This window comes from Fusarium oxysporum, chromosome 1 (assembly GCF_000149955.1).
Source record: "Fusarium oxysporum f. sp. lycopersici 4287 chromosome 1, whole genome shotgun sequence".
Taxonomy (NCBI): Eukaryota; Fungi; Ascomycota; class Sordariomycetes; order Hypocreales; family Nectriaceae; genus Fusarium; species Fusarium oxysporum.
This window is the reverse complement of record NC_030986.1, coordinates 2,578,512-2,601,243: the sequence shown is the minus strand read 5'-3', so window position 1 is coordinate 2,601,243 and position 22,732 is coordinate 2,578,512. Positions and strand designations below refer to the sequence as shown.

The 22,732-nt window shown below is 48.0% G+C and overlaps 11 protein-coding genes across 17 annotated transcripts; 6 read left to right on the top strand and 5 right to left on the bottom strand.

The window, feature by feature from the left end:
- Positions 1-68: 68 nt before the first annotated feature.
- FOXG_00311 (uncharacterized protein) lies at positions 69-1,999 on the bottom strand. Its single transcript, XM_018376573.1, has 4 exons — positions 1,545-1,999; positions 1,394-1,491; positions 613-1,335; positions 69-477 (listed from the first exon to the last, which is right to left on the bottom strand). The coding sequence occupies exons 1-4, from the start codon at positions 1,645-1,647 to the stop codon at positions 349-351; spliced, it is 1,053 nt and encodes a 350-aa protein (XP_018232170.1). The 5' UTR covers positions 1,648-1,999; the 3' UTR covers positions 69-348.
- A 1,572-nt stretch (positions 2,000-3,571) lies between these two features.
- Positions 3,572-4,019, top strand: FOXG_17855 (uncharacterized protein; the record flags this gene model as incomplete). Its single annotated transcript, XM_018397858.1, has 2 exons — positions 3,572-3,620; positions 3,835-4,019. The coding sequence occupies 2 exons, from the start codon at positions 3,572-3,574 to the stop codon at positions 4,017-4,019; spliced, it is 234 nt and encodes a 77-aa protein (XP_018232169.1).
- Positions 4,020-4,664: 645 nt separating this feature from the next.
- Positions 4,665-5,885, bottom strand: FOXG_17854 (uncharacterized protein). The gene is made up of 2 exons (XM_018397857.1): positions 5,594-5,885; positions 4,665-5,528 (listed from the first exon to the last, which is right to left on the bottom strand). The coding sequence occupies exons 1-2, from the start codon at positions 5,652-5,654 to the stop codon at positions 5,398-5,400; spliced, it is 192 nt and encodes a 63-aa protein (XP_018232168.1). The 5' UTR covers positions 5,655-5,885; the 3' UTR covers positions 4,665-5,397.
- Positions 5,886-5,990: 105 nt separating this feature from the next.
- Positions 5,991-7,271, top strand: FOXG_17853 (uncharacterized protein). The gene is made up of 2 exons (XM_018397856.1): positions 5,991-6,064; positions 6,130-7,271. The coding sequence occupies exon 2, from the start codon at positions 6,340-6,342 to the stop codon at positions 7,060-7,062; it is 723 nt and encodes a 240-aa protein (XP_018232167.1). The 5' UTR covers positions 5,991-6,064; positions 6,130-6,339; the 3' UTR covers positions 7,063-7,271.
- Positions 7,272-7,457: 186 nt separating this feature from the next.
- Positions 7,458-9,081, bottom strand: FOXG_00310 (uncharacterized protein; the record flags this gene model as incomplete). Its single annotated transcript, XM_018376572.1, has 4 exons — positions 7,458-7,701; positions 7,851-8,068; positions 8,122-8,809; positions 8,861-9,081. The coding sequence occupies 4 exons, from the start codon at positions 9,079-9,081 to the stop codon at positions 7,458-7,460; spliced, it is 1,371 nt and encodes a 456-aa protein (XP_018232166.1).
- An 828-nt stretch (positions 9,082-9,909) lies between these two features.
- On the top strand, positions 9,910-11,317 carry FOXG_17852 (uncharacterized protein; the record flags this gene model as incomplete). Its single annotated transcript, XM_018397855.1, has 3 exons — positions 9,910-10,233; positions 10,283-10,576; positions 10,634-11,317. The coding sequence occupies 3 exons, from the start codon at positions 9,910-9,912 to the stop codon at positions 11,315-11,317; spliced, it is 1,302 nt and encodes a 433-aa protein (XP_018232165.1).
- An 84-nt stretch (positions 11,318-11,401) lies between these two features.
- Positions 11,402-12,982, top strand: FOXG_00309 (uncharacterized protein; the record flags this gene model as incomplete). Its single annotated transcript, XM_018376571.1, has 1 exon — positions 11,402-12,982. The coding sequence occupies one exon, from the start codon at positions 11,402-11,404 to the stop codon at positions 12,980-12,982; it is 1,581 nt and encodes a 526-aa protein (XP_018232164.1).
- Positions 12,983-14,114: 1,132 nt separating this feature from the next.
- Positions 14,115-15,035, top strand: FOXG_17851 (uncharacterized protein). The gene is made up of 2 exons (XM_018397854.1): positions 14,115-14,343; positions 14,422-15,035. Exons 1-2 carry the CDS (start codon positions 14,227-14,229, stop codon positions 14,632-14,634), a joined length of 330 nt encoding a protein of 109 aa, XP_018232163.1. The 5' UTR covers positions 14,115-14,226; the 3' UTR covers positions 14,635-15,035.
- A 24-nt stretch (positions 15,036-15,059) lies between these two features.
- Positions 15,060-18,264, bottom strand: FOXG_00308 (ATP synthase subunit alpha, mitochondrial). Of its 2 annotated transcripts, XM_018376570.1 has the most exons (8): positions 17,706-18,264; positions 17,325-17,482; positions 17,124-17,180; positions 16,941-17,061; positions 16,409-16,886; positions 15,720-16,228; positions 15,626-15,663; positions 15,060-15,575 (listed from the first exon to the last, which is right to left on the bottom strand). In XM_018376570.1, exons 1-8 carry the CDS (start codon positions 17,775-17,777, stop codon positions 15,350-15,352), a joined length of 1,659 nt encoding a protein of 552 aa, XP_018232162.1. In that variant the 5' UTR covers positions 17,778-18,264; the 3' UTR covers positions 15,060-15,349. The 2 variants fall into 2 exon arrangements, with proteins under 2 accessions (XP_018232162.1, XP_018232161.1); XM_018376569.1 differs by having other exon boundaries at positions 15,119-15,663; positions 17,706-17,921.
- Positions 18,265-18,992: 728 nt separating this feature from the next.
- Positions 18,993-20,528, bottom strand: FOXG_00307 (60S ribosomal protein L11). The gene is made up of 3 exons (XM_018376568.1): positions 20,295-20,528; positions 20,154-20,236; positions 18,993-20,095 (listed from the first exon to the last, which is right to left on the bottom strand). Exons 1-3 carry the CDS (start codon positions 20,437-20,439, stop codon positions 19,802-19,804), a joined length of 522 nt encoding a protein of 173 aa, XP_018232160.1. The 5' UTR covers positions 20,440-20,528; the 3' UTR covers positions 18,993-19,801.
- Positions 20,529-20,628: 100 nt separating this feature from the next.
- Positions 20,629-22,338, top strand: FOXG_00306 (small nuclear ribonucleoprotein B and B'; the record flags this gene model as incomplete). Of its 6 annotated transcripts, XM_018376567.1 has the most annotated exons (7): positions 20,650-20,822; positions 20,896-20,904; positions 20,984-21,055; positions 21,107-21,412; positions 21,467-21,548; positions 21,600-21,880; positions 21,941-22,338. In XM_018376567.1, the coding sequence occupies exons 1-6, from the start codon at positions 20,799-20,801 to the stop codon at positions 21,728-21,730; spliced, it is 624 nt and encodes a 207-aa protein (XP_018232159.1). In that variant the 5' UTR covers positions 20,650-20,798. The 6 variants fall into 6 exon arrangements, with proteins under 6 accessions (XP_018232158.1, XP_018232159.1, XP_018232156.1 ...); XM_018376566.1 differs by having other exon boundaries at positions 20,629-20,822; positions 21,600-22,338; XM_018376564.1 differs by having other exon boundaries at positions 20,896-21,055; positions 21,600-22,338.
- Positions 22,339-22,732: the final 394 nt, after the last annotated feature.

Here is a 22,732-nt window from a genome sequence, read left to right as displayed (position 1 = left end):
CCAGGATTAATGCGGAGCAATGGCTAAATATCACATACATAGGTCACAAATATCGTTGCCTGATTGAGTCGGTTGATGAGCATCATGTTCCGGTATATATTCGTAAATAAAGGCTGAATGAGGCCAGCCTTAAATGGGTTCCTGCGATTGTTGCTACGCTGCGGTGTCCCTTGTGTTCTTATCTGAGCTTATTCCTTGCGCCAGGTTGGCACTGTTGCTTGCAGTGGAATGTCACGGCAAATATCCAACATCAACTCACGGACAACGGTATACACTTATAAGGCTATCAGATAACTTACGTCATACATTCGTCGCTGGGCCATCTATATAAAAGAGCCGTAATTATAATTACAGCTTGGATTCATCTACCTCATCGTCCTCACCAAAGATGTTGAGAAATGAGATGTGAACTTCGTCAGTCAAGTCGCTTGCCTGTAGACTGCGTCCTTTCTTGGAAAAGGCTAGACGAGAACATTCCTAGGAGACAATCAGTATGATGCTTTGGGACCATAGAACTCAGGGGTTCGTCCTCTTGGCGGGAAGCTTAAGAGAGAATGGCAGCCAGAGGTGCCGATCTGTGCCTTTGAGTCGGAGAAGGGGCAAAAGACATACTCTTGTGATAGCAGAGCCACCGAAGGCTGCAAGTCCAACCAACTCATGCTCGCCGATGGGATCCTTGCCGACATCCCACAGACGGTCTAGGTAGGCTCTCCTCCATCCCAGAAATGTGGCAATTGAACCAGTCAGGGTATCTCCCTGTCCACCACTCCTCTTCTTACCACCTTCAAGGTCCACAGTCAGTGTCGTTTCGCCGTTGGAGATGTAATCCTTGGCACCCTTCTGAACCACCGTCACACCCTTAAGAGTCTTGGCCAGAGCCTCAACGCGAGCGGTCTCAGGCGCATTGTCGTCGACCTTGACTTTGAGTGCGTCGCACAGTCTGCCAAACTCGACAACGTTGGGTGTCAGTACAGCACCGTCGTAACCGCTCACCAGCTCGGGTTGCGTGTGCACGATCGCCAGAGCATCAGCATCCAATACAATGGGGAGCTCTTGCTCGCGAGCAGCGCGGATAACGCGGGCGACAGTGGCATGCATCAGGGGATCACGACCCAGACCAGGCCCGATGACGAGGACATGGAGGCGAGGCAATAGGTCTTTGATCTGTGCCGCAATGTGGTCAGCATTGGACTCGGGGTCCTTGGAAGCATTCCAAGCCGCAGGCTCCTGTTCTTTTTTGGCGTTTTCACTCTGTCGCATCAGCGGATGGACCATGAGGTTTGGCGAGTATGACTTGATGACAGTCGCGGCAGCCGGCGTGCAAATGACATGCGACTACATACGAGAGCCATGGTTAGCCAGGATACATCATTGAGAAAAGTACGAGAATTACCAGATCAGAGCCCAGCCTTGCGCTCGCCATGGCCGAGAAGTAGGGTGCGCCTGTGTAATTTTCACTACCACCGATGACGGCGACTCTGCCCAGCTGGCCTGTTCTTGCGTCAGTCTTCAATCCTGCAGAATCAGTGCTTTTGGCAACAAACCCTTGTGAAACTTCTCTAGCATTGGCGGAATCATACGCCGCACCTTGGAAAGGACATCTTTTGTAGCAGAAGACATTTTTAGGCCAGATTCTTGAGGCGACATCGCAAGAGACTTATGTGATGAGAGGATGAAAGTTGAGGCTGAGACGCTGCAGGGAATTGAGATGTATCTGTGAGTCGCGGGGTGTTGATCAGATCAGATCAGTTTTACGCAGAAGGTCCCGCTGGTTGATAGAAAAAGAAAAATATGTGAAATGACGCAGCTTTTAAAAAAAGAATCGCAAGACAGTCGGCTAGATTTTATTTGACCGGATTCCAATCGATCGGAATCGATGAGGTATTGCCAGCTTGGTGTTACAACTTATGATGTCACTTTTATGAGCTTTAAACTCCAGGTGCATCGTTCAATAAAAACAAGCCCAGGCAAAGGCCAAATAATTGACGGGTCCTAAGTTTGTTAGAGGATTTAATTAGACTATCTACAAGACATAGGTATCCAGTTGGCTTCATTCGACCGTTTTGATTATTCCGGGGCCAACCAAGAGAACGCCGAAATCCCGAGAACTCTATCAAGGACATTGACGAGGAAGAGCTTGAGATTTTAGAGAAGCACCATTATTAGCAGAGGCAACAAGACTTGGGTAGGACCTTTATCCTAAAAGACAAAAAGACTCAGGTAAATTTAGGGAAACTTAGTAGGTCTTCAGACTCGTTCGTTTTGGCTTTTTGGCCCAAAGCCATAAGCTTTCTTCCTACCTAGAATGCAGCTACCTATTCTAGGCGTTATGCGTTGCCGGTTCTCTTCTATCTCGTCTGTTATTCTTGCAGACTGGTAGCATCTTCTCAACTAAGGTATTATGACTCTCAACTCAAAGTAAGGGGGTGCCAAAGAAACGCCGAAGCAAAGAGCGAGCGAGAGAATTACAACTAGCGGAAGCTCGAAGAGAACCGCGCAACATCAAACGGGTGTCGAAATAAGTTGCACCTTGGCTCCTGGAAAATGCGGAAGTCAATGCCATTTCTGATGTATGGCAAAAGAACATTCCGGCCAAGACCGAAACGATCCCCCATGACAAACATTGGTGATTCACCATGACAGTCACCTCCAGGGGATTGATTCATCCTGCCTCAGGCTACGGGTACTCAAGAAGAATCTTTCCACTCTGCCGATTTTCCCGGTGTTCAATCCTCTTCTCCCCTCTCCTGACATTCCTTGTTCTTCTTCTTTCAACTACCCTTCTCTCTTCTTTCGCATATCAAGCAAGTTCGAATTATATCTCTTTCACCGTACATTCTCAGGCTCCGATGCTTGGATAAGCATCGATCGAACTCATTTGGTGCACGACAAAGCCATCCAAAACATGGCACTTCACAACGATGACTGGGTATTTACTGCCTCGGGATTGCACATGACCCTGAGCACCTCGAACGAGAATAAAGCATCAAGTCATCAGGATCCGATCAGACACTCGCATTACCACAAGTGATTCCAAGGATTCGTTCAAGAATTTAGACTACAATACAACTGAGGAAGAATTCACCCCTGGGAAGTTCGACACACAGAATGTGCCAATGTCGGTGCTGTCATCCTGATTTCAAGCCGCTTTTGTTACTAATTTTCTCTACAGTGCCGAGCTTATCCTCGTCGTTGGCGAGTGCATTAGAATATTGTCAATTATTACATTAATTGCCACCATTCGAAGAGGCCAGTCGCACCAAGTGTCACTGAGTTCAGCATACGACAAGACAATAATGTCACACAGAGGCCGACTGCATTAGTCGCGTTCTGGCTCCCATATGTCGACAAGGCTCAAACCAGACTTTTTTATCCTCAAAGATAGGAGGGACGGTCTTTTCAAAATATCACCTCTATCGAATTTCCAGAAGAATAGTAGTTTACTCGGAATTCGTCGTTCATTCGGCCAACAATCCCAAGAAGCAAGCCCCTTTGATCAAAAACACGATCCAGCAAGCTGCACGAGCTGCAAAAGCTCGTTTCGAACTTGATCAGCCACAGCCAGTTCCACATGCTTCAGCATTGGCACCAAAGGACCTCTAAACGACATAAAGACTTGGGTAAGTTTAGTATAACTTAGAAATAACAAGTCAAAGACCCACCAAGTTATCCTAAACTTACCTAAATTCTTTTGCCATTTAGGATAGAGATCCTAAGGCTTCTTGCCGCCGACCTGATGCATGGTGTGAAGTAATCATCAAGCTTGACAATTCATTACCAGCGGCCATTGTCGACGCCTATGAGATCATCGAAGAAAGCTAATTGACTATGAAGTCGCAATAGCTGATCAGGCTACCATCACTCCCGCCGAGTGGAACTCTCTCCGAAATGACGAGACCGCTGCAGAGGTTGTAGCTGAGCTCATGATCCGAATCATCGACATGAGGCGGGATGAAGCCATCAACCTTTTGGAGGTTCAGGAATTTCGAGAAATGACTGCCGAAAAGCTTGGCGTCTAATGGCGGATTGACGACGGTGCGGCTGGGGCAAACCAAGCCCTTTCTGAACATCTGGACGGAGCTCGTGCGATTTCTCGCTAGGCAGCAGGACATGTGAAAGCTAGGGGACAGAGCGCCTCCATTGACTTTAGTCAAGAGGGAGTGAATGGAACATTGCTTCGAGAACGGTTGGTGAAGGTTAGGTGGCAAGTCTATCTTCCATCAAGCCCCAACAGCAAAAGAAAAACAAAAACCCGCAGCCCTTCGTCGGCCTTTAAATATACCAAAACTATAGCCATATGTTAAATATTCTACTTATATAGATATGAAATTGTAGTTATAAGCTTAATTATATGCTATGAAAGGTCTTAGTACAGGGTTTCAATGAGAACATGCATCCTGAACCTAGATCACAAGTAGTAAACCTACCAAGCATAAGGAGGTTCTGGCACATTAGATATACTATAATTATATCAGAAAGATAATAAGGTATTTTAACTTTTAAGTTCTATTATATATCTAGATAATTTTACTTCAGATACTGAAGTATAGATGTGCCTATTCATGAGTTTTCTGTTTTCTCTAGGGTCGCCCAATCTTTACCACCCGTTTTCGAACCTTCAAAAAGCTCTTGGCTTGATCCCGCCTCATATCAGTTATTCGGGTCATTACATACAAAACTACTTCATGATTTGCTCGTCCTCTTCCTCTTCTTCTTTTCTAATTTCTCTTCCTGAGTTTTCAGGCGGTCAGAATTCGGCCTGCCGGGATATAAAAACCCCTTTCACGGCCATCCCAGCTTTCAACTTTCTCTTCCTTTTATTATCTCTGGTTCGAAGTTGCCAGCTGCCCTACACTGCCAAAGGGCAACGCGGCTCCCGGTCATCGACAGAATACCGCTGACCGGTATCGTTATATCCTCTTTTTCTCCAGGCTTGAGCCTTTGACTAACCATCCGGCCAAAGCTTTCGATCCTCACTTTCTATCGCCGTCTGCACACGCGATAGAGCAACTTCCGGTGAGATGTCACATCGCCTTTTCCCATATAGGTATATCCTCCACTGACGTAATCCTAGCAGAACTCGAAAGTCCATTCAGTACAAGAAGCACATGCCCCTCAAAAGTCAAGCCTCACACGTCAAGCTTCCGACAATTGTCCAGATAGCCGGGTGGTCCGATGATATCTTGAATTGAATCATCTAGCCTAGTTTCTCTCAAACCCGAGGCTTTGAACCCTCCGAATTAATTCCTCTGGCCCCTGAGGCTCAGACATTTCCTGTTTGGCAAGCTTATAAACGTCCGTGAACCATTCATGGCGTTTCTTTGTCGTTCCTTCTGGCAATCCAGGCATTTGGTTCATTGTTGCTTCAGCACATTGCTCTAAATGCAAATCGTTCTCCTAGGTTCTGATGCTGCATAGAAATGCTTCCCGAGCTCGCTTCTTGTCTTCATCGGTAGAATTCTCTGCGTCCACAACTGCCAGAAATTTGCCAAGACATGCTTCTACGCCTTCGGGCAGTAAACCAGGAACTGAACTTTCGAAGTTAGCACATTCTTGGAGTATCCTAAGCGGTCGTCGTCCATCTACTACTGACCTGAGGATTTCTGGCCCGGTTTCTTGGCGGGAGTAGGCTTGTCGCTGATCTTTTGATTCATGTCAACGACTGACCCGCGAGGAGACGTTTTGTAGGGATAAGACTTCTGAAAGATGGTGCAAGGTGTGCACACCCAGGCGACAGTTTGAGGGGAATGGGAACAGTATGGGACGGAGTTCAGTGTTTAGTCTTTGACAGACGTATCTAGGAGATAAGTTGAAAGGAGTAGAAGTGTTTCGATTCTTTCGATTGAATTTATAATTAAATATTAGATTGCCAATGCCTGGCAGTGATTCACTGCATCCTGAAAGGCTGGTCACGTGCCTAGGAGGCCTAGATATTGGTGTATTTAAGGAGCGTTCAATTTACAAATCTCATCCCTCAATTATTATTCTTCTTTCTGACAAAGTACCCTGGCTTTATTTTCCATCGACGCCAATCAATACCCTACCTTCCATTGTCCCTGAACGTGTATGTCGATTTACCGGATTTGGTACCAGTGTGGATACTGAACTGAACCTATCAACCGTCAACAGCTACTTATCCCGAATCGAGTTTACACTCCCAGCCCTGATTTTTGTCTGTCCATCGCCGACATGGAAAGGCTGCTACAATACAAAGGCTGCGATGTTGATGAGAATTCAGGCGCCATAACATTGGCTCCCTGGGCCCGTCATGAAGCGAATCGTCGCTGGGCTATCATCACCCACCCTTTCACTGACATGAGCGTTGCTCCCGTGTAGCACATGAGAGAACCGATCATTGACGAATTGATGGCATTCGTGGCAATAGGTTCCTATCAGATGGATCATAAAGAGTTGGCAGGCTTCGTATGGGAGCGCGACTTCTATGATATCAATAGGGACGATCAGATCGCTTGGGGAGATGCGGACTCCATCAAACAAGCATCAATCCACCGCACAACCAAGTTCGGTGGTGGAATTGATACCAAATATCCTGTCCCACAGGATATCAAAGACCTTATTTCTAAGTACAAGCAGGGTTGTGACCTCGTTGCACGCCTTCCACCGACACATCATAACGGCCATTCTCTGTTGGTCACACACCGGGGCCTGCGGCAAGCTGAGGCTCGGAAACGCCTAACGCAAAAACAACGTGCCTCCAAGCGAATCCCACCCTGGTTTCCCCAAGACCCAGAAGTGGACGCCATTTTCTGGGCATGGGAAAACAAAGTCCCTGTCCAGGTCAATCAAATCATTCACGACCACAGCCGCGAGGACGATTCAGACCCAATTGACAAAAGCCGGATAATGTGGGTGAAGCCTGCACACCTGGAGGAGGCATACAGAAGAGAGAACTCGACCTCGAAAGAAGACTGGCCCAACGACAGACCACAGAAAATTATTGATGGGCATCGACGTGGCTTGTATATCATCGCCGATGGACGATACGACTCGGTTACTGATGAAACCAAGGAATCCACCGAAGACTTTGATTCAGATGAGTAGAGCGCTGAAATTGCTCTGGATATTTTGGAATCATTGGTAGTTTGATGCTCTCAAAATAGTCAGCCACCAGCGGACAGGAGAAGGTGGCCTTGTCATTGGGCACACAGTTGGTGGCCAGCAGCAGGGTATAGTTATGTCGATGGATGAGGGACTAGGTAGTCACATATAATAAAAACTGCAAAACTCCATTAAATATTGCTACCGTTTCCCATCCTAGCCAGACTCCGAAGCTATCTGTGTCGTACATTTCTACCAAAACAGAAAAAACTGATGCCGCTTGGCAAGCGTAGATACCGACCTGTATAATGCGGCAATGCCAAATTTCCCATTCCACGATACCAGATTTCCCAACGCCCACTGGATTCTCCTTTTCTTCCTGGCTGGGGCTTCAGCAATCAAGGGGCGTCGGAGGGCCTCCGCGTGAACTTGCTTACGATAGCAGCGTGAATATCGTTGTCCCTCGAAAGGGCATCACGCAAGGAACGCAATGGTGCTATCGATATCATCGCATCAGCTTGAATCTTGTACTTCACCAAATCCCTCGCCATTTGAAGATCTGAAGTCTCTGTAAGCTCTGAACCGAGTCTGGCCGAGCTGATTGGTGCCTCCTGTTCGCTAGCCGGATAATCGAGATGGAGACTGGCAATCGTACTGTCAGCGTCTTTAGAAGGTGATTATTATAGGACACTCTAGCCGATGCAAGATAAAGAGTCGTGTCCGCATTTAATGGTGCCATTGAATTGAATGTGGGGAACGGACTGCCCATCGTTCCTTCGATCATCTCATACGCATCGAGGATGGCCGATGGTAACGATGTGTCGTCGTCGAATGTCAGCCTTGATGCCATCTCACAAAACTGGAAGATCAATGGACGATACAAGGCGTCAGGCAAGACTTCGGTGAGATGCCAGAGTGCCCCCTCACATAGGCCCTTGTTGAGTTGGATGATGGCATCCGTAGTTAAGATTCTCTCGGCGAGGGAGTTCATTGCTTGTGGCCATAATTTCTACCGACAGTCAGTTCAGGGGACTCCAAGAAACTTTGCACCAAAGAACTCACTTTGTAGGCCTCGAGCAGTCGGCGGGCATCTTGCTGATTCATGTCGCCTCGCCCAAGCTGTCGGATACACTCCCAGTAGCCATCTTCCTTTTCATTCAGAAGGGCACAGGGGTTAGGAGAGCCTCTTGCAATTTGTGAAGCCGTGAGGAGTCCCTTCAAGTCATCAGGCGAGCCAGTCTCATCGTATACTGCCAATGCCGACATACACAGAGACTGTAACGAAGACGTTGGATTGATGGAGGCGCATGTGCGGTCATCCACCGACAATTGGGAAATCCTTGGACGCACGGGCACATCTGAATTTTCGATAGTATTGGCGATGAACTGCGAGATGTTGTTCTTGATGATCTGTGCCTGTTTTTTTCTGACAGTGTCTCGGTTGTCGACAAAGAACTCAGAATACCAGTAACACTTTTTGTAATTCCCATGTGTTTTGACCGAAGCGAGTGGTCTCAAGCTGCAAAGGCCATCCTGTCGATTGACGATAGTAAATAATCTTCTTTTTTCAGCATTGTCTCCCAATAATTGCACAATGAAACCAGACGCCATCGTGTTCAGATGTGCATGTATCTTGCTGTCGAAAGATTGAACATTCATCGTACGAGGATGACTTTTCAGATATTCTTTTGAAAGGAGACGATCGTCATTCTCAGCTAAGCATTCGCCAACGACTAGGACAAGTTCCATGCTATTACTATGAGTTAGCAACTGAGCCATAGAAAATTTCTGTGACTCTTACATAGACGTTGTTTTGATGTCCCAATCATTCTCTTGTTCAGTGAAGTCTGCTTTGGTCACCCCTGTGTCCAGAGCCGCGAAACTGACTGCGTGTTTCGAGCTTAGACTATGGCTGCTGGGTGGTTTCACACGTATGATCTTGAACTTGGCCCGTCCTGGCTTTCCCGTGTTGTAGGCCAGTCCCGAGTCACTAAATGCCCAGTCTTGTATCTCATCATCCATGATCGAGACCAACCACCAAGGTACGCTGAAGTCGATAACGGGTAGCTAGGATTGTGTGTTTCCTGTTTGAGTCGCCCAACTTGATATGTGCGAAATCGAGGTTGTAGTCGATGAGAGAAAGCCGAAAGAGAAGAAATTTCTCAGTAACATTGATACAGGATACCTTCAAGAACAATTAGCAACTGAGAGACAATAGGCCGGGAGAGTGGCGGGTGTCAATGGCGGAGGAGTGGGTTTGGAGAGGAACAATAAATAAAGGAGAGATTCAGGATCGAGGATCAGGATCACAATGCATCCCATTCATAGGAATTGAAATGAAGCTTAGGCAACAGCGGTGATTCACAACACGTGACTCGTATTGTTTAATATGAACTAAACAATGTTGCACTTGATTATACTAAAGTGAAGCCTCTCTATCATTTCAACTTGCATCGTTTGCCAGGCGCTTATGTCAAGCTATCCTCGAGCCGACGGTGAACAACAGAACTCCGCTTAACAACCTGAGCCCAGAGAACACCTGATACTTCAGCTCTTTACCATCAAGACAGAGAGAGAGATGTGAAGATTTAGCAGTCAGCTCAGAGTTATGGTGCCCCCTTTTGACAGTGATTCATTCTCCACTTTTATTCCTGAGTGTATGTGACGTCTACTACCTACCTATATAATGCTGCCAATTCCCTTCTCACATTCCTTTTTATCTTCTCCTTTCATTCATCTCTCTATTAGCGCGGCCTTGCGTGGCTATACAAAGAACGACTCGAGGGCTCGGTAATCGACAACAACTGGGTAAAGTTACTTGGGCTCAACGCTGCCATCATACGAATCGATATGGCTTCTATTGACGACGAGTTAAAGGATCTCATCCAAGGATACATATCCGAGGTCAGAGACAATTCCGAGAAAATCCACTATCGAAGCCCCCTACCAGATTCAGACTTCGAACCTGGACGCTTCCTATTCGACACGCCCCGACTAGAGGAGATAGCTAAGAAGCAAGCCAAGGGCGAAATCCAACGTCGACCTGTCCCCAAAATCCCCAAACCTCCTTGGGAGGAGTTTGAGGGATCGCAGCAATATGTGGAATTTGACGAAGAGGGAGAAGGCTTTCACATAGTCGAGTATCTTTCTTCTGTTGAATGGTTCAAGCACAGGGTCAGCATATCATCTGACGCCGATGGACAGAACAAGCTAATATGTGTAGGCCATGATCACGAGAAACGATATTGATGCAGATACCATCGAGTTCGCTGGAATGAGCACCGATTTGAAACCCTGGCAAAAGATCGCAGTACTGAAGCTCCTGGAGGCATGCGACTCTCCTCTTGAAGGCATCATCTTGGGTGATGAAACTGGCCTTGGCAAGTCCTTATCTGCACTTGTGGCGGCTTTGCAGAAACGCAGAGAGATGTTACCTTACGCTGGACCTGTTTTAGTCGTATGCCGAGCCGGATGCGTCATCCAGTGGCTTGAGGAAATTTACACCCATTTCGACAAGGTAAGCCCGAGTTGCAATTCAGCATGCGTGAAAAGAACAGTGGCTAAGAAAAACAAGGATTCCCGACCACGATTAGTGATTGTTGATACCCCCGATGTATCTCCCAGATGCCTGGTGACTTACGACGTCCTCATCTGCTCCAACGGTTTCCTTAAAAGGAGGTATTCCGAGATCCTCCGGCGAGACCTGTTCAGCAGCGTCGCTTACGGCGTCAACATCGATGAAGCAAGGCGGTGCTTTCCAAAAGACGCTCAAAAGCGTAAAACTCAGCCACTTCATTCCCCTCTATACCGATACTTGAACCAACAGTTCTCTGTGCTGATTCTCGATGAGGCACACGATGCTAGGAATCCGAATTCACTTCTATATGCAGCAGTTCGGTCACTAGACTACCACCACGCATTTCTCCTCACGGCAACGCCGCTATATAACTCCTGGAATGACATAGGGGCAATCCTGACTCTTTTGCCTGGGTCTCCATTCATGTCATTCGAACATTTCCGACACATCTTTCCGCTACCACCACCTGCGGATGAAGCAGAAGTTGGCCGCAAGGGACCAGAGGAGCCAATACTATCCTTACTCGTCCATCTTATACAGGGTTGCGTCCTTGCAAGGCCGAAGGCAGTATTGGGGCTCAAGCAGTTCGGACAACATGTCATACGGGTCGAGACTGAAGTTCCAAGGGTAATAGACTTTATTATCTTTGCCTGGGCCGAGGAAGGGAAGTCTCTTATCTAGGGAAAAGATCGTTACCAACCAAAACACCCAGCGCGAGATTCTCAAATCAAAAGAGGTCTCCAAAAGCTCCGGAGAGCACAGCAGATGGCAAATCATGAAGCCCTCTACAACCCGGAGACCCCTTACGAACAAGGCAAGCTTGAAAGAAAGGCTGCTTTCAATGAGATTCTCAATCAAGCAAATGTCAAGATTCGTTCCTGGTTAAAGGGGGAAAAAAACAACTCTCTCAAGCTTGGAGGAAAGGTGGAGTCCCAGGAAGGTCCGATGAACGGCGGAATTTTGGACACAGTTGAGGACAGTAGCGACATGACTGACTTGATCATGGATCGCTCACTCGAGGATTTGTCTATCGACGAATACAACGAGTTTAAGCGTTGGTATCAAACCCCAGTCCCTGTGCCTCCTCGAGATGGTGTCGGCGATGGAATCGAAGCCCAAGATGGTGATAGCGTCGACACCGATACCACACATGTGGAAACTGAGCCGTCCCTTGCCCAAATTCGTCGACGTGAGGCAACCAACAAGGAATTGGAGGCAGCGCTGGAATCCATATATAACGACGAGGGCTTCTATTACTACCAGGATGAAGAAGATCTTGACTTTCAACCACATAGAGGTCAGGAGGCGAGGGAAACTCAGGGTGATGAGCAGGAGGACGGCGGCGATGATGATGACGATGTGGAAGTTAAAAAATTGTCCATCGCCGAGGCCATCAAGAATTGGAAGGAAAACGTCAAAGCCATGTCTAACGAAGAACTTGAATCCCCGAAAACAACGACGATCCTGGCCTTGATTGTCGATTTGCAGTCAAACCATCCAGACGAAAAAATCATCGTTACGTCGTCATCTATTAAATTCCTTGACATAATCCAAGAGCTTCTTTCACGACACCTCCCTGGTATTAAAGTCACAGAGTTCAATGGGCGCATTATGTCGGTGGAGGAGCGAACGAGGATTGCCAACGATTTCAATATGACCGGAAAGGGGTCATGTATCCTTCTCCTCAGTGCTTCCTGTGGTGGGACAGGATTGAATCTTTACGGAGGTTCTCGGCTAATTATAACAGAACAGTTCTGGGCATCAGGGCTTGAGAAACAAGTTATTGGACGCGCTCATCGAATGCCACAGACGAAGCAGGTTCATGTGTATCATGTTCGCATGAATACTGATCTTGATATGCTGGTCAGATCATTGGTGGAGAAGAAGACCTCTTGTGTTGATCCGCTCGACAGGGCAATTCGCCGGGGTGACCTAGATGACTGTGTCCTTCCCCCACTGCCAAGTATCGAAGAGGTTGACGATGCAGTCTCCATGTACGACGATGCAAGGAGGCGTCTAAAGAAAGGAAAGAAGAGGAAGAAATCCGAGGAGAAGAAGAAGAAGAAGCAGAAGAAGAAGAAGAAATTGGAGGAGACTCCGGAATTTGACCTAATTGCATACTACGATGAGGTCAGGGAGAGTAGCCCAAGGTCGGGCAGTGAGCTCCCCGAGGGCGAGGAGGGTGAGAGTGAGAGTGAGGAGGGAAGTGCCGAGAATGATACCAGCGACAGCGAAGACTACAGGTGGAACTCTCCATCAATGGATGGATGGCAAAATGAGGCAATGCGAACTCAATCGCAAAGCGGCCAAGAAAGAGTACAAGAATTGGTACACATCTTAATCTAAGATATCATTGCGGGTTTGGGGAATATTAGATATTCACAAGTTAAATCATGTCTTTGTATGACAAACCTCGGTGCTACTTAGAATGCTAGCAGATACAACTAAATAAGCACAATCTCAACCAGTATACTAACCCAAGTGCCCGTCTCTCTAGAAGTGGCGCACCAACCGGAGCCGTGTATAAACCGTACCTAGGTAAATCACGTAAAACCCCTTCTGTGTATATTGAAGTTGCTAATCAAGGTCGTGTCAACAACAGATATGTTTCACTAGAATGCCCTCATGCGAAGCTGTTTATAGTTAAGTTCTAAGAAATTCGCTCTTTATTTTCTGCTTCTATAATACTATCTTTATCTGATATTATGTCTTCTGAAGACTTTAATGGTGGAAATGCGGTCGTCTTTGCATAAGAACGGAGGTTAGAAATATCCTTGTCATAACTAAAGTTGTCTTAAATCTTCTAACAAAGTATATCTTCCCGGGACACCAAGGGCCCACGCCTGGACTGGTCAGGTAAGAACATAAACATATAGCAATGCTCTAAATACGATAAAATAAACATCGCAAAACTGACGGGTAAAATCGCCTACTACCATCCATGTCAACCGTCCAGGAGTATTGCTAACTTGACTTCTTTAGTACAGCAATGCTTCACTATATCTAACTGTCTCGACTTTTCTGCTATCCATTTTGGCTGCTTACCAGAGGAATAATTGGTCTTTTGTGATATATGGCGAAGAGAAACATGATGCCAGACTCCCTCCCCCCCCCCCCTCCCCCCTCCCCTTTTTTTTTTCTCTCTCTTTTTTGGGACCCAGGAGCCGCAAACTGGCACGCCCTATTAGGTGAAGTGAACATCCTGCAAACTCCACAAACTGCCTCATTCGAGGAATCAGCGCTTGAGTGATCGTTGTGTTAGCATATCAGGCCTAAACGGTGGACCAGGCTCGGGGACATTAGAGTATGAGGGCATCACGGCAGTAAGTTCAACTTCAGCGTTACCAATAGCATTCAAAGAAGTGTGCTGTGTCAGCGCTTATGTTGCTCACGTGAATTTCGGCTTCGAGATCAGTGACACAATTAAGATCATATGATATTCGTTTGCGGGGAACCCAGTCAAGGTTAATATCCCATCAAATCAGAGCCAACCGGTAATTTTAGCTTTAGCTTGGACATAAACTCCGCATCCCGACGGTTTTGGTTTTACGCGCATAGTTGGCTACAACATACTCACACTGCCCGACGAAATGTATATCGCTGTTGGGCATCTTCCCGGCAGCGCCATCAACGCAATCCAGGCAACTCGCACAAAACTCAACGCACTGCATCACTTTTCCTGTACTCCGTCTTCCAACGCATCCCAAGTAGCCTTCTCCTCAACGGTCCCCAACCAGTATCAATTCTCAATACCGGAGTTTCGTTGCTAACATCAGCTATCACAGGCCAACTGGATTTCAACCACTCTGGAATCGCCACTTTGCGCTGCGCTACTCGCGGATGAGTGCAGAACTGGTAAGACAGTTCAACTTAGTCTTGCGCTGGCTACCCATTATTACCTTGTAAAAACAGAAGTTAACGCCGGAATATTTCAACTAAGGGATAAAAATTGGCGCTTCAAACCAAGTATCATCCTGTGCCTACCCGCTGGCGGATGAATGCGAAACTGGAAAGACCGTTCAGCTCATCGAGTTGTAGCTTTGGCCAGTAATTTTGAACTTATTTTACTCTCATTTTACTCTTATTTTACTCTTATTTTACTCTTATTTTACTCTTATTTTACGGTTGTCTGCATTAGTAATGTTGACTGGCTATATATTTTTGGATGTTGTGCCTCCCAAGCAAACCGGTTTTGGTAGCCTGCGGAACGGTTGCCTGGGTTGCATGACATTATGTCCCTAGAATTGGTAGACTGGACCCAGGGAAGAGAATCTGTTGAGTTGACTGATTGGAGAGTCTGGGGATAGCAAACAGAAAACTCACTCTTACACAGATCAACAGAAACATATTAAGTCTCCCTGTAACCCGAGGATTGGTTGGGTCAAAGTTTGCTATCACATGACGATTCAAGATTCATTTCCGCATCAATTTGGGTTTCAGGTCCACGTATGAGGGTTCGTGTAGACATGATTAGCTTGCAAATTTGGAGAACAAAAAGAATAGAGGACATTGATTGAGTTTTAAGCTCTATTTTACATGTGAAGATGCTACAGGAGAATCTCCCTCATCTCATTCCCGTCGCTCCATTCAGGCGCGACCCCTCGACATGTTCCCTCCGCCTCAAGAGAGAAAAGCGACAACAAATATTCGGTATAGACAGCGACATCCCCAAAGGCCCCCGTTATTCTCCGCGTAAGTTGCTTTTGATTATATTTAACCGAGGAAGCTCTTGACGAAGGACTGGGTGACGTCACGGAGCTTGGCCTCGGTGTCCTTGGAGATAGCACCCTCCTTGTCAATGGTGGCAAGGAGCTCAGACTCGTTGGTCTTGAGGTGAGCAAGGAAGTCAGACTCCCACTGGAGAATCTTGTTGACGGGGACGGTGTCGAGGTGACCGTTGACACCAGCGAAGATGAGAGGAACCATCTCGTTAACAGCCCTATCGAAAAATTAGTATCAGAACACAGCTGAGAAGACGGGCATGCAAACATTGGGCTGTATTGTCTTTGCTTAAGTAGCTCAGTAAGCTGGGAAATGATTAGTTTCGTCCTTGTCTTGTTGTGCGGAGAAGTATTCAACTTACACGCTCACCACGGTTGAGGGTCTGCTTGGTAGCGGCATCGAGATCGGAACCGAACTGGGCGAAGGCAGCAACCTCACGGTACTGGGCCAAGAAAAGCTTCAGGGAACCAGCGACCTGCTTCATGGCCTTGAGCTGGGCAGCGGAACCGACACGAGAGACGGAAAGACCGACGTTGATGGCAGGTCGGACACCCTTGTAGAACAGCTCAGCCTCCAAGAAGATCTGGCCATCAGTGATGGAAATGACGTTGGTAGGAATGTAGGCAGAGACATCACCACCCTGGGTCTCAATGACGGGAAGGGCAGTCATGGAACCACCACCAAGCTTGTCGTTCATCTTGGCGGCACGCTCGAGCAGACGAGAGTGCAGGTAGAAAACGTCACCGGGGTAAGCCTCACGACCAGGGGGACGTCGGAGAAGCAGAGACATCTGTCGGTAAGCGACAGCCTGCTTAGAAAGATCGTCGTAGATGACGAGAGAGTGCTTGCCGTTATCACGGAACCACTCACCTAAATTTCAGGTCAGTAATGGAGTTTCATAAGCATTGAAGAAAAACAAGTCGACGCTGAAGAGAACAAGACATCTGGGGATTCATAACATGCTGATGTGAATCTGTTGCATGCGTGCGTGCTGGATGTTCGACTGGAAAATGTTCCTGTAACCCGGGAGGGAAGGAGCCAAAAACTTACCGATGGAGGCACCAGTGAAAGGAGCGAGGTACTGAAGAGGAGCGGCCTCAGAGGCGGTAGCAGCAACGACAATGGAGTACTTCATGGCGTCGTTCTCCTCGAGAGTCTTGACAAGCTGAGCAACGGTGGATCGCTTCTGGCCGACGGCGACGTAGATACAGTAGAGCTTCTTCTTCTCATCCTGGCCATCGTTCCATCGCTTCTGGTTGAGGATGGTGTCAAGACCAACGGCAGTCTTACCGGTCTGACGGTCACCAATGATCAACTCACGCTGGCCTCGGCCGATGGGAACCATGGCGTCAATGGACTTGAGACCAGTCTGGACGGGCTCGTTAACGGACTTTCGGGGCAGAATACCGGGAGCCTTGAGCTGAGCACGGCGCTTCTCCTTGGTGTTGATGGGGCCCTTGCCGTCGATGGGGTTACCGAGAGCGTCGACAACACGGCCGAGCATCTCAGGGCCGACGGGGACATCAACCTTGGCAATGTGTTAGTTTCAAACTGATTATCCAGGATATTGAAGAATGCTTACAATCTCGCCGGTACGCTTGACAGTCTCACCCTCCTTGACGAGACGATCAGAACCGAACAACACAACACCGACCTGACCGGCCTCGAGGTTCATGCACATTCCCTTGACACCGGAAGCGAACCTGTTACATAGTTAGCTATGTGATGCATGACGGAACTGTTCCATATTTTGATCAGTACGTACTCGACAAGCTCCTCGGCCTGAACGTTGGCCATGCCGTGAACACGGGCGATACCATCACTGTAAATTGAGTATTAGTATCGGTTGCATCTCAATTGAGTCGTTCCTGGGCATCAGGGCCATTGACAGTGTGGTGTTGTTGTTTGAGAACATTATGCACCACCTGCGCCTTGCTCCGGTTGCTCCCAGTGGAGATCCACATACCCGACGGAGAGGACACGGCCAGTCTCAGCGAGACCGGACTCCTCCTGAACACCACGAATTCGCTGCTCGAGGATGGAAGAAACCTCAGTAGGAGTGGCCTTGGCGTCGGAGGCGTAGAATCGGGCGGCGTTGATGGAGGCGGGTGCGGCATTTCGGACCTGGTGGTGAAAAACAAGTTAGCCGAAGCCCGAAAAAGTCCTCGACCGGTCAGCGGCGACAGCGGCCCCAAATAGCTCAAAAAAGCTCATGCGAGACTGAAAAGCATAATCCAACTACTCAATTGAGCTCTTTCGATGGGTTGTCGATGGATGCACGATGTTTGGGGGCGCTGGTCGATGGCATTGTCGATTCGGGGGCTCGGGAGAGCACGTTTTAACTTACCGCGGCGACCCTGCCAGCAGCAGAGACAGCGCCGACGGCGCGTGTCGACTGTCGAAGGGCGTTCCGGAACATATTAGAGGTATACGGGAGGTTTGGAGATGAAAGGAGAGCAATTGCAGCCGGGTGCAATTGGGAGGAGGGGAGATTGGGGAGTGCGGTGCTGCCTTTACAGGAGAGCAAATGGAGATTTTTGAGGAGGATGGTGATGGAGAGCAGAGTCTGTCTGAGGGATAGAGTGGGGTTCAGCTGCTCCGACGGCCCAATCACGATTCAATGCGCGGTTTTGCCTGGATATTCCGAAGCAGCCTTAACAATTTCTTAGCCTGTTTTTCCAACCCGCTTGAATTTCGGAGCTTCATTTCGCCCACGGAGCTGACGTTCGACAGAATCTGTGAGATCGATAAGAGAACGGAAAAGATTGAGATGGCCAATTGCTATCATCTCTCGCTCTGTGTCACCAATTAATCTGATCTTGACCTCTGAATCCCCAATAACCTCATCGTGCCTACTAATCGACTTCTTTCATCCCAGCCAACTCCCGTACCGCCGAATGATCGGTATTACCCGGGTAAGTGACACAAGTTAGTGCCTGAGATATGCGGTTGCAAAAGGTTGAAGTCAGTCGTACAGGACCAGGGGGATGCCTCATGGAGCTTTGATCCATCAAGCTGTGGGTGGTTTTCGTTGTGGAGCCTTGCACTGGCCCGGCCTCGGGGAAGCAAGAAAACCTCAGACCTTAGGTACTTTCAACTCAGGAAGCCAAATAAACTCGTCAAAAAGCCCCCTAAGCTCTTACTAATTTACCTAAGTCTTTTTAATCAGTTAGGATTAAGGTCCTAGGTTTTCTTGCCTCCCCTGGCTCAGCTACGGAGCAACAAAGTGAATGGCCCAACTGGCAAGGCTATCATGGACGCCAGGCCAACACTTTACCCGTCAAATTGATCAATGGCGAGCTCTGGTAGCTGACAACCAGGGCACGCTTGTTATCTTGTAGCCTTGCGCCGGAGATTTTCGATCTAAAACTCATCTATGAGGCCTCGAAGCCTTGTTGCTTGTGATTTTCCACATTAACTGGTTTTTGTTGACGGAGGTCCTATGTGCCCCAAGATATCAGATGCCGTTAATCTGGGGTGCATCCACAATAGGACAAATGACCCATGAAAGCTATGGATATCGGTTTTCTTTCTTTACGGCTTTCCGAAGGCGAGAACAATCCGTTTCTCATATTAGAGCGTCCAACCATTAAAGATCATCAGACGCCATAAGCTATTCTCAACCTACCTGAGTCATTTTGTCTCTGAGGATTGAGGTCTTGGGGTTTCTTACCGCCCATGGACGCTATGGTACTCCTGCCTTCGTAGGTGTGTGTTTTTTTCCCTTGCACTTGGGGAAACATCGTGATCTTGATCCCTTCTATACGAAACAGAATTATCTTGGAATATGAGAGCCAGTACCTTCACAGTCGTGTCGCTAGGTGCAGTTGCCTGTGCGCTTGCTGTGAGATGATAACCTGAAAAGTTGACAGGGAACGATTGTGAATTCTTGGCACACAGAGTTGACCTTTTCGCACCCAAATTTGATAACTCATAGCCAAATAACCCTGACATCATACGGTGTTGGCATCGGAAGCATCAAGCTCTATTCAAGTTACATACAAGCTGGCCGGTCACCACTACGTTGACAACCAATTACCAACCGGTAAGCATGCAACATCACAAGGAATGACTCAGAATGTAACAGTCACACATTGGTCAGGAGCATTGACATTACTCCAAAGAGGAGAAATCATCAAGGATACAAGTGATGCACCAAAGTCCCCGAAGGACATGTTTATAACGTCTCGCGTAGACGTAAACAGACGAGAGGCCAAGTAGACAAAGTACCAGTGATCTGACGATTGATGGCAATGTCACATTCATAGTGAATATCGGAAAGCCGGCAGAGCGCCGGTCGGTCTCTCAGGCCGTGGCTTGACTGAAAATTTCAAGTCAAGCTGATGCAGCAAAGGCAACAGAAAATACATGTCCCATGTGAGTTTTCCCCTTAATGTTCGCCGTGACCATCCGTAAATTCAAACAACCAATTTTTTCAACCGTTTATCGGACAATGCCGTCGAAGCGAGACTTGAACCACTTGACGGTCTCCTCGCGCTTGATGCGGTGGCTGGCACCGATGCGGGACTTGGTTCGGCGGCGGCGGGTGACGCGCTCACCAGGTCGGGTCATGCAGCAGTAGAAGTCCATGCCGTAGATACCGATAGAGGGGTCGTACTTGATACCGAGATCGATGTGCTCGCTGATACCGAAGCCGAAGTTGCCAGTCTCGGAGAAGTTGCGCTTGCGGAGCTCGTACTCCTTGACCTTGAGACCACGCTCAAGAATCTCCTCGGCCTTTTGGATGTTAGCATCTCTGCGCTTTGCCATTTCCAATATTGATGTGTGAATTTACCTTGGGGCCTCGGACGGTAACGTGGACAGCAATCTTTTCGTTACGTCGGATACCGAAGGTTCGGACGGTGTAGCGAGCCTTGCCTTTGAAAAATTCAGTCAGATGGAATTGCATCGCCATGTCCAAAATTGGCAAACTTACTGTAGACGGGGGTCTGACCAGAAAGCTGCTCCAGCACCTTGGCGGCACGGGTAAGTCTGTCACCAGACTCTCCGACGGAGATGTTCAGAACGAGCTTCTGAATCTTCAGCTCCCGCATGGGGTTGTTTGCCTTCTCGGAAGCCATGGCTGCTGTTATTAGTCGACCTGGTGATGGAGTTGTCGAAGATCGCGAAGGTTGCAAGAGTAATTTTTCAGTTTTTGTGAGCTCGCAATTATTTAGAGGGTTTCTCTGCCCTTACCGGGTTCGGCGCTACGCGAAGTGGGGCTGGCGCTAATCCGAAGTGTTCTAGCGCAGAAATGGTACTTTGTCGGTGTACCTTTCAGCCTTCCGCATCAGGCTCCGCAGATTTTGGACCTCATAACTCACCTTCAGAGCTCTAGGCATTGAAGGTTGTTACGATCGCGCGCAAACACACCGCGGTCTAACATCAATTTTTGAAACACAGAGAAACTGCCTCAGCACGCTCTCAGAATACCGCCAAAATGTCGAACAAACAAGGAAAGATGGTTCGTCTACCCCCCTACTCTTACGCGTTTTGAGCTGCTTGATCTCGATATGCTAACCATATCTCTTTCCCAGGCCGGTTACGTACGTATACCCCGACGCGCATGCGACTCGAATGCTACGTCTTTGCGATCGTTCAATCAAGCTGACTAGGACGGAACAGATCAACTGGCGGATGCGGGTTACTCTTAATGATGGAAGGGCAATGACCGGTCAGATGCTTGCCTTCGATAAGGTACAACATCTCCAGCCATTATTGTTGAGACCAAGGCTAACTAGAATTCAGCACATGAACCTTGTACTTGCGGATACGGAAGAGTTTCGGCGCGTGAAGCGCAAGCAAAACAAGCCCTCTGCCCCTGGCGCAAGTGGTTCAGCTACCCAGACCATCGAGTCTGAGGAGAAGCGAACTCTTGGCCTCACGATCGTTCGAGGCGCCCATATCATCTCCCTCTCCGTTGAGTCGCCTCCTCCCGCCGATCCTAGTGCTCGACTAGGCAAGAGTGCTCCTGGTGGAATTCCTTCTGCTTTGGCCGCTGGCCCTGGTGTTGCTCGTCCTGCTGGCCGAGGAGCTGCCCCTCCCTCCCTCGCAGTATGTGTTTCTTTTCCCCTTAAAGTTACCTGATTAATTGCTAATATTGATAAGGGTCCTGCTGCTGGTGTTGGTGGTGCTCCTCCGCCTGGTTTCCCCGGCTTCCCTGGTGCTCCTGGTTTTCCCGGCCGTGGTGGTGAGTTCAAACAGTCCCGATACCCTCGAAGAGTCTCTAACAGTCTCCAAGCCCCTCCTCCTGGCTTTCCTGGAAACTTCCCTCCTCCAGCTGGTTTCCCTGGAGGCGCTCAGTTCCCTCCTCCCGGGTTCAACCCTGGTGGTCCCCCACCGCCTGGATTCCAGCCTCCTCCCCGAAGATAGGTTATGTAGGCACTGGGTACTTCGGGCAAATTTTAATAGCCTGTGAGGAGGCTTCGATATCGTAATAAGACTGAGAATGTCTTGTTTGCTCGTCGAATCAAGACGTCGTGGTTGGAATAAATGTTGGGATTATGAGCTTGGCACAAAAATGTATGTGAATTTCTTCATGGCACTTTACCGTCCTCCATCAATGTTAACAAGCTTGCCAAGACATTATACGGAGCACTTGAGGCGCATGATGGTGCATTGGACTAGAAGTGATTTGTTGTTTTATAGGATAATAGGCCGCTCCAAGATTATGAGTTGGTGTTGTCAAACTACCACAGTACATTTCGTGTCAACAGACTATGGACAAGCGTGAGCGGGATCCTTTGCTGGTCTGTTTTGTGTCCCTTGCATTTGTTTACCCAAGCTTGAGCCTTCATGTGCCCGAAAGACATTCGAACTACTTAACTGTGCTGGTCTATGAATACTGTGAAGGTCGTAATCAAGTCCCAGAATCTCGCAAGGGTGGTAGAATTATAAACTGTTATCATATGGAGCACCGCTTCGTCTAAAGAAAGGTCAAGAGCCATATCTCATTGAGGACAATACCATATGCAACCGCTCAGTCTAGAACGAGTGATAGAGGAAGTAAGCCAAAGTCATTGGTGTTTAAAATAAATAGCAGAGACTTCAATGAAGCTATAGGTATAACTTATTGATCTGAACTCCACCATGAAGAGAACTTGTAGCTAATGGTCAATAAGATGCCAAGCTTTCCATACAGTAAGTCTGAATGAGCATAGTAAGATAACCCATCACGTTTATAACAAGATCCAAGTATCTTAGTTTCTTAATCCTTAGCTTACCCTTAGAATCATTTTACTGCCTGATGATAAATATAGGATATTTTCCGAATCTCATCCCTATTCTGGCACCACTTCCGCAAATAAAACCAGGAAACCGGCAAGTTGGCCACGTTTTCCAGAGCAAATTCGGCTTTGAATCTTATCAGGTTGT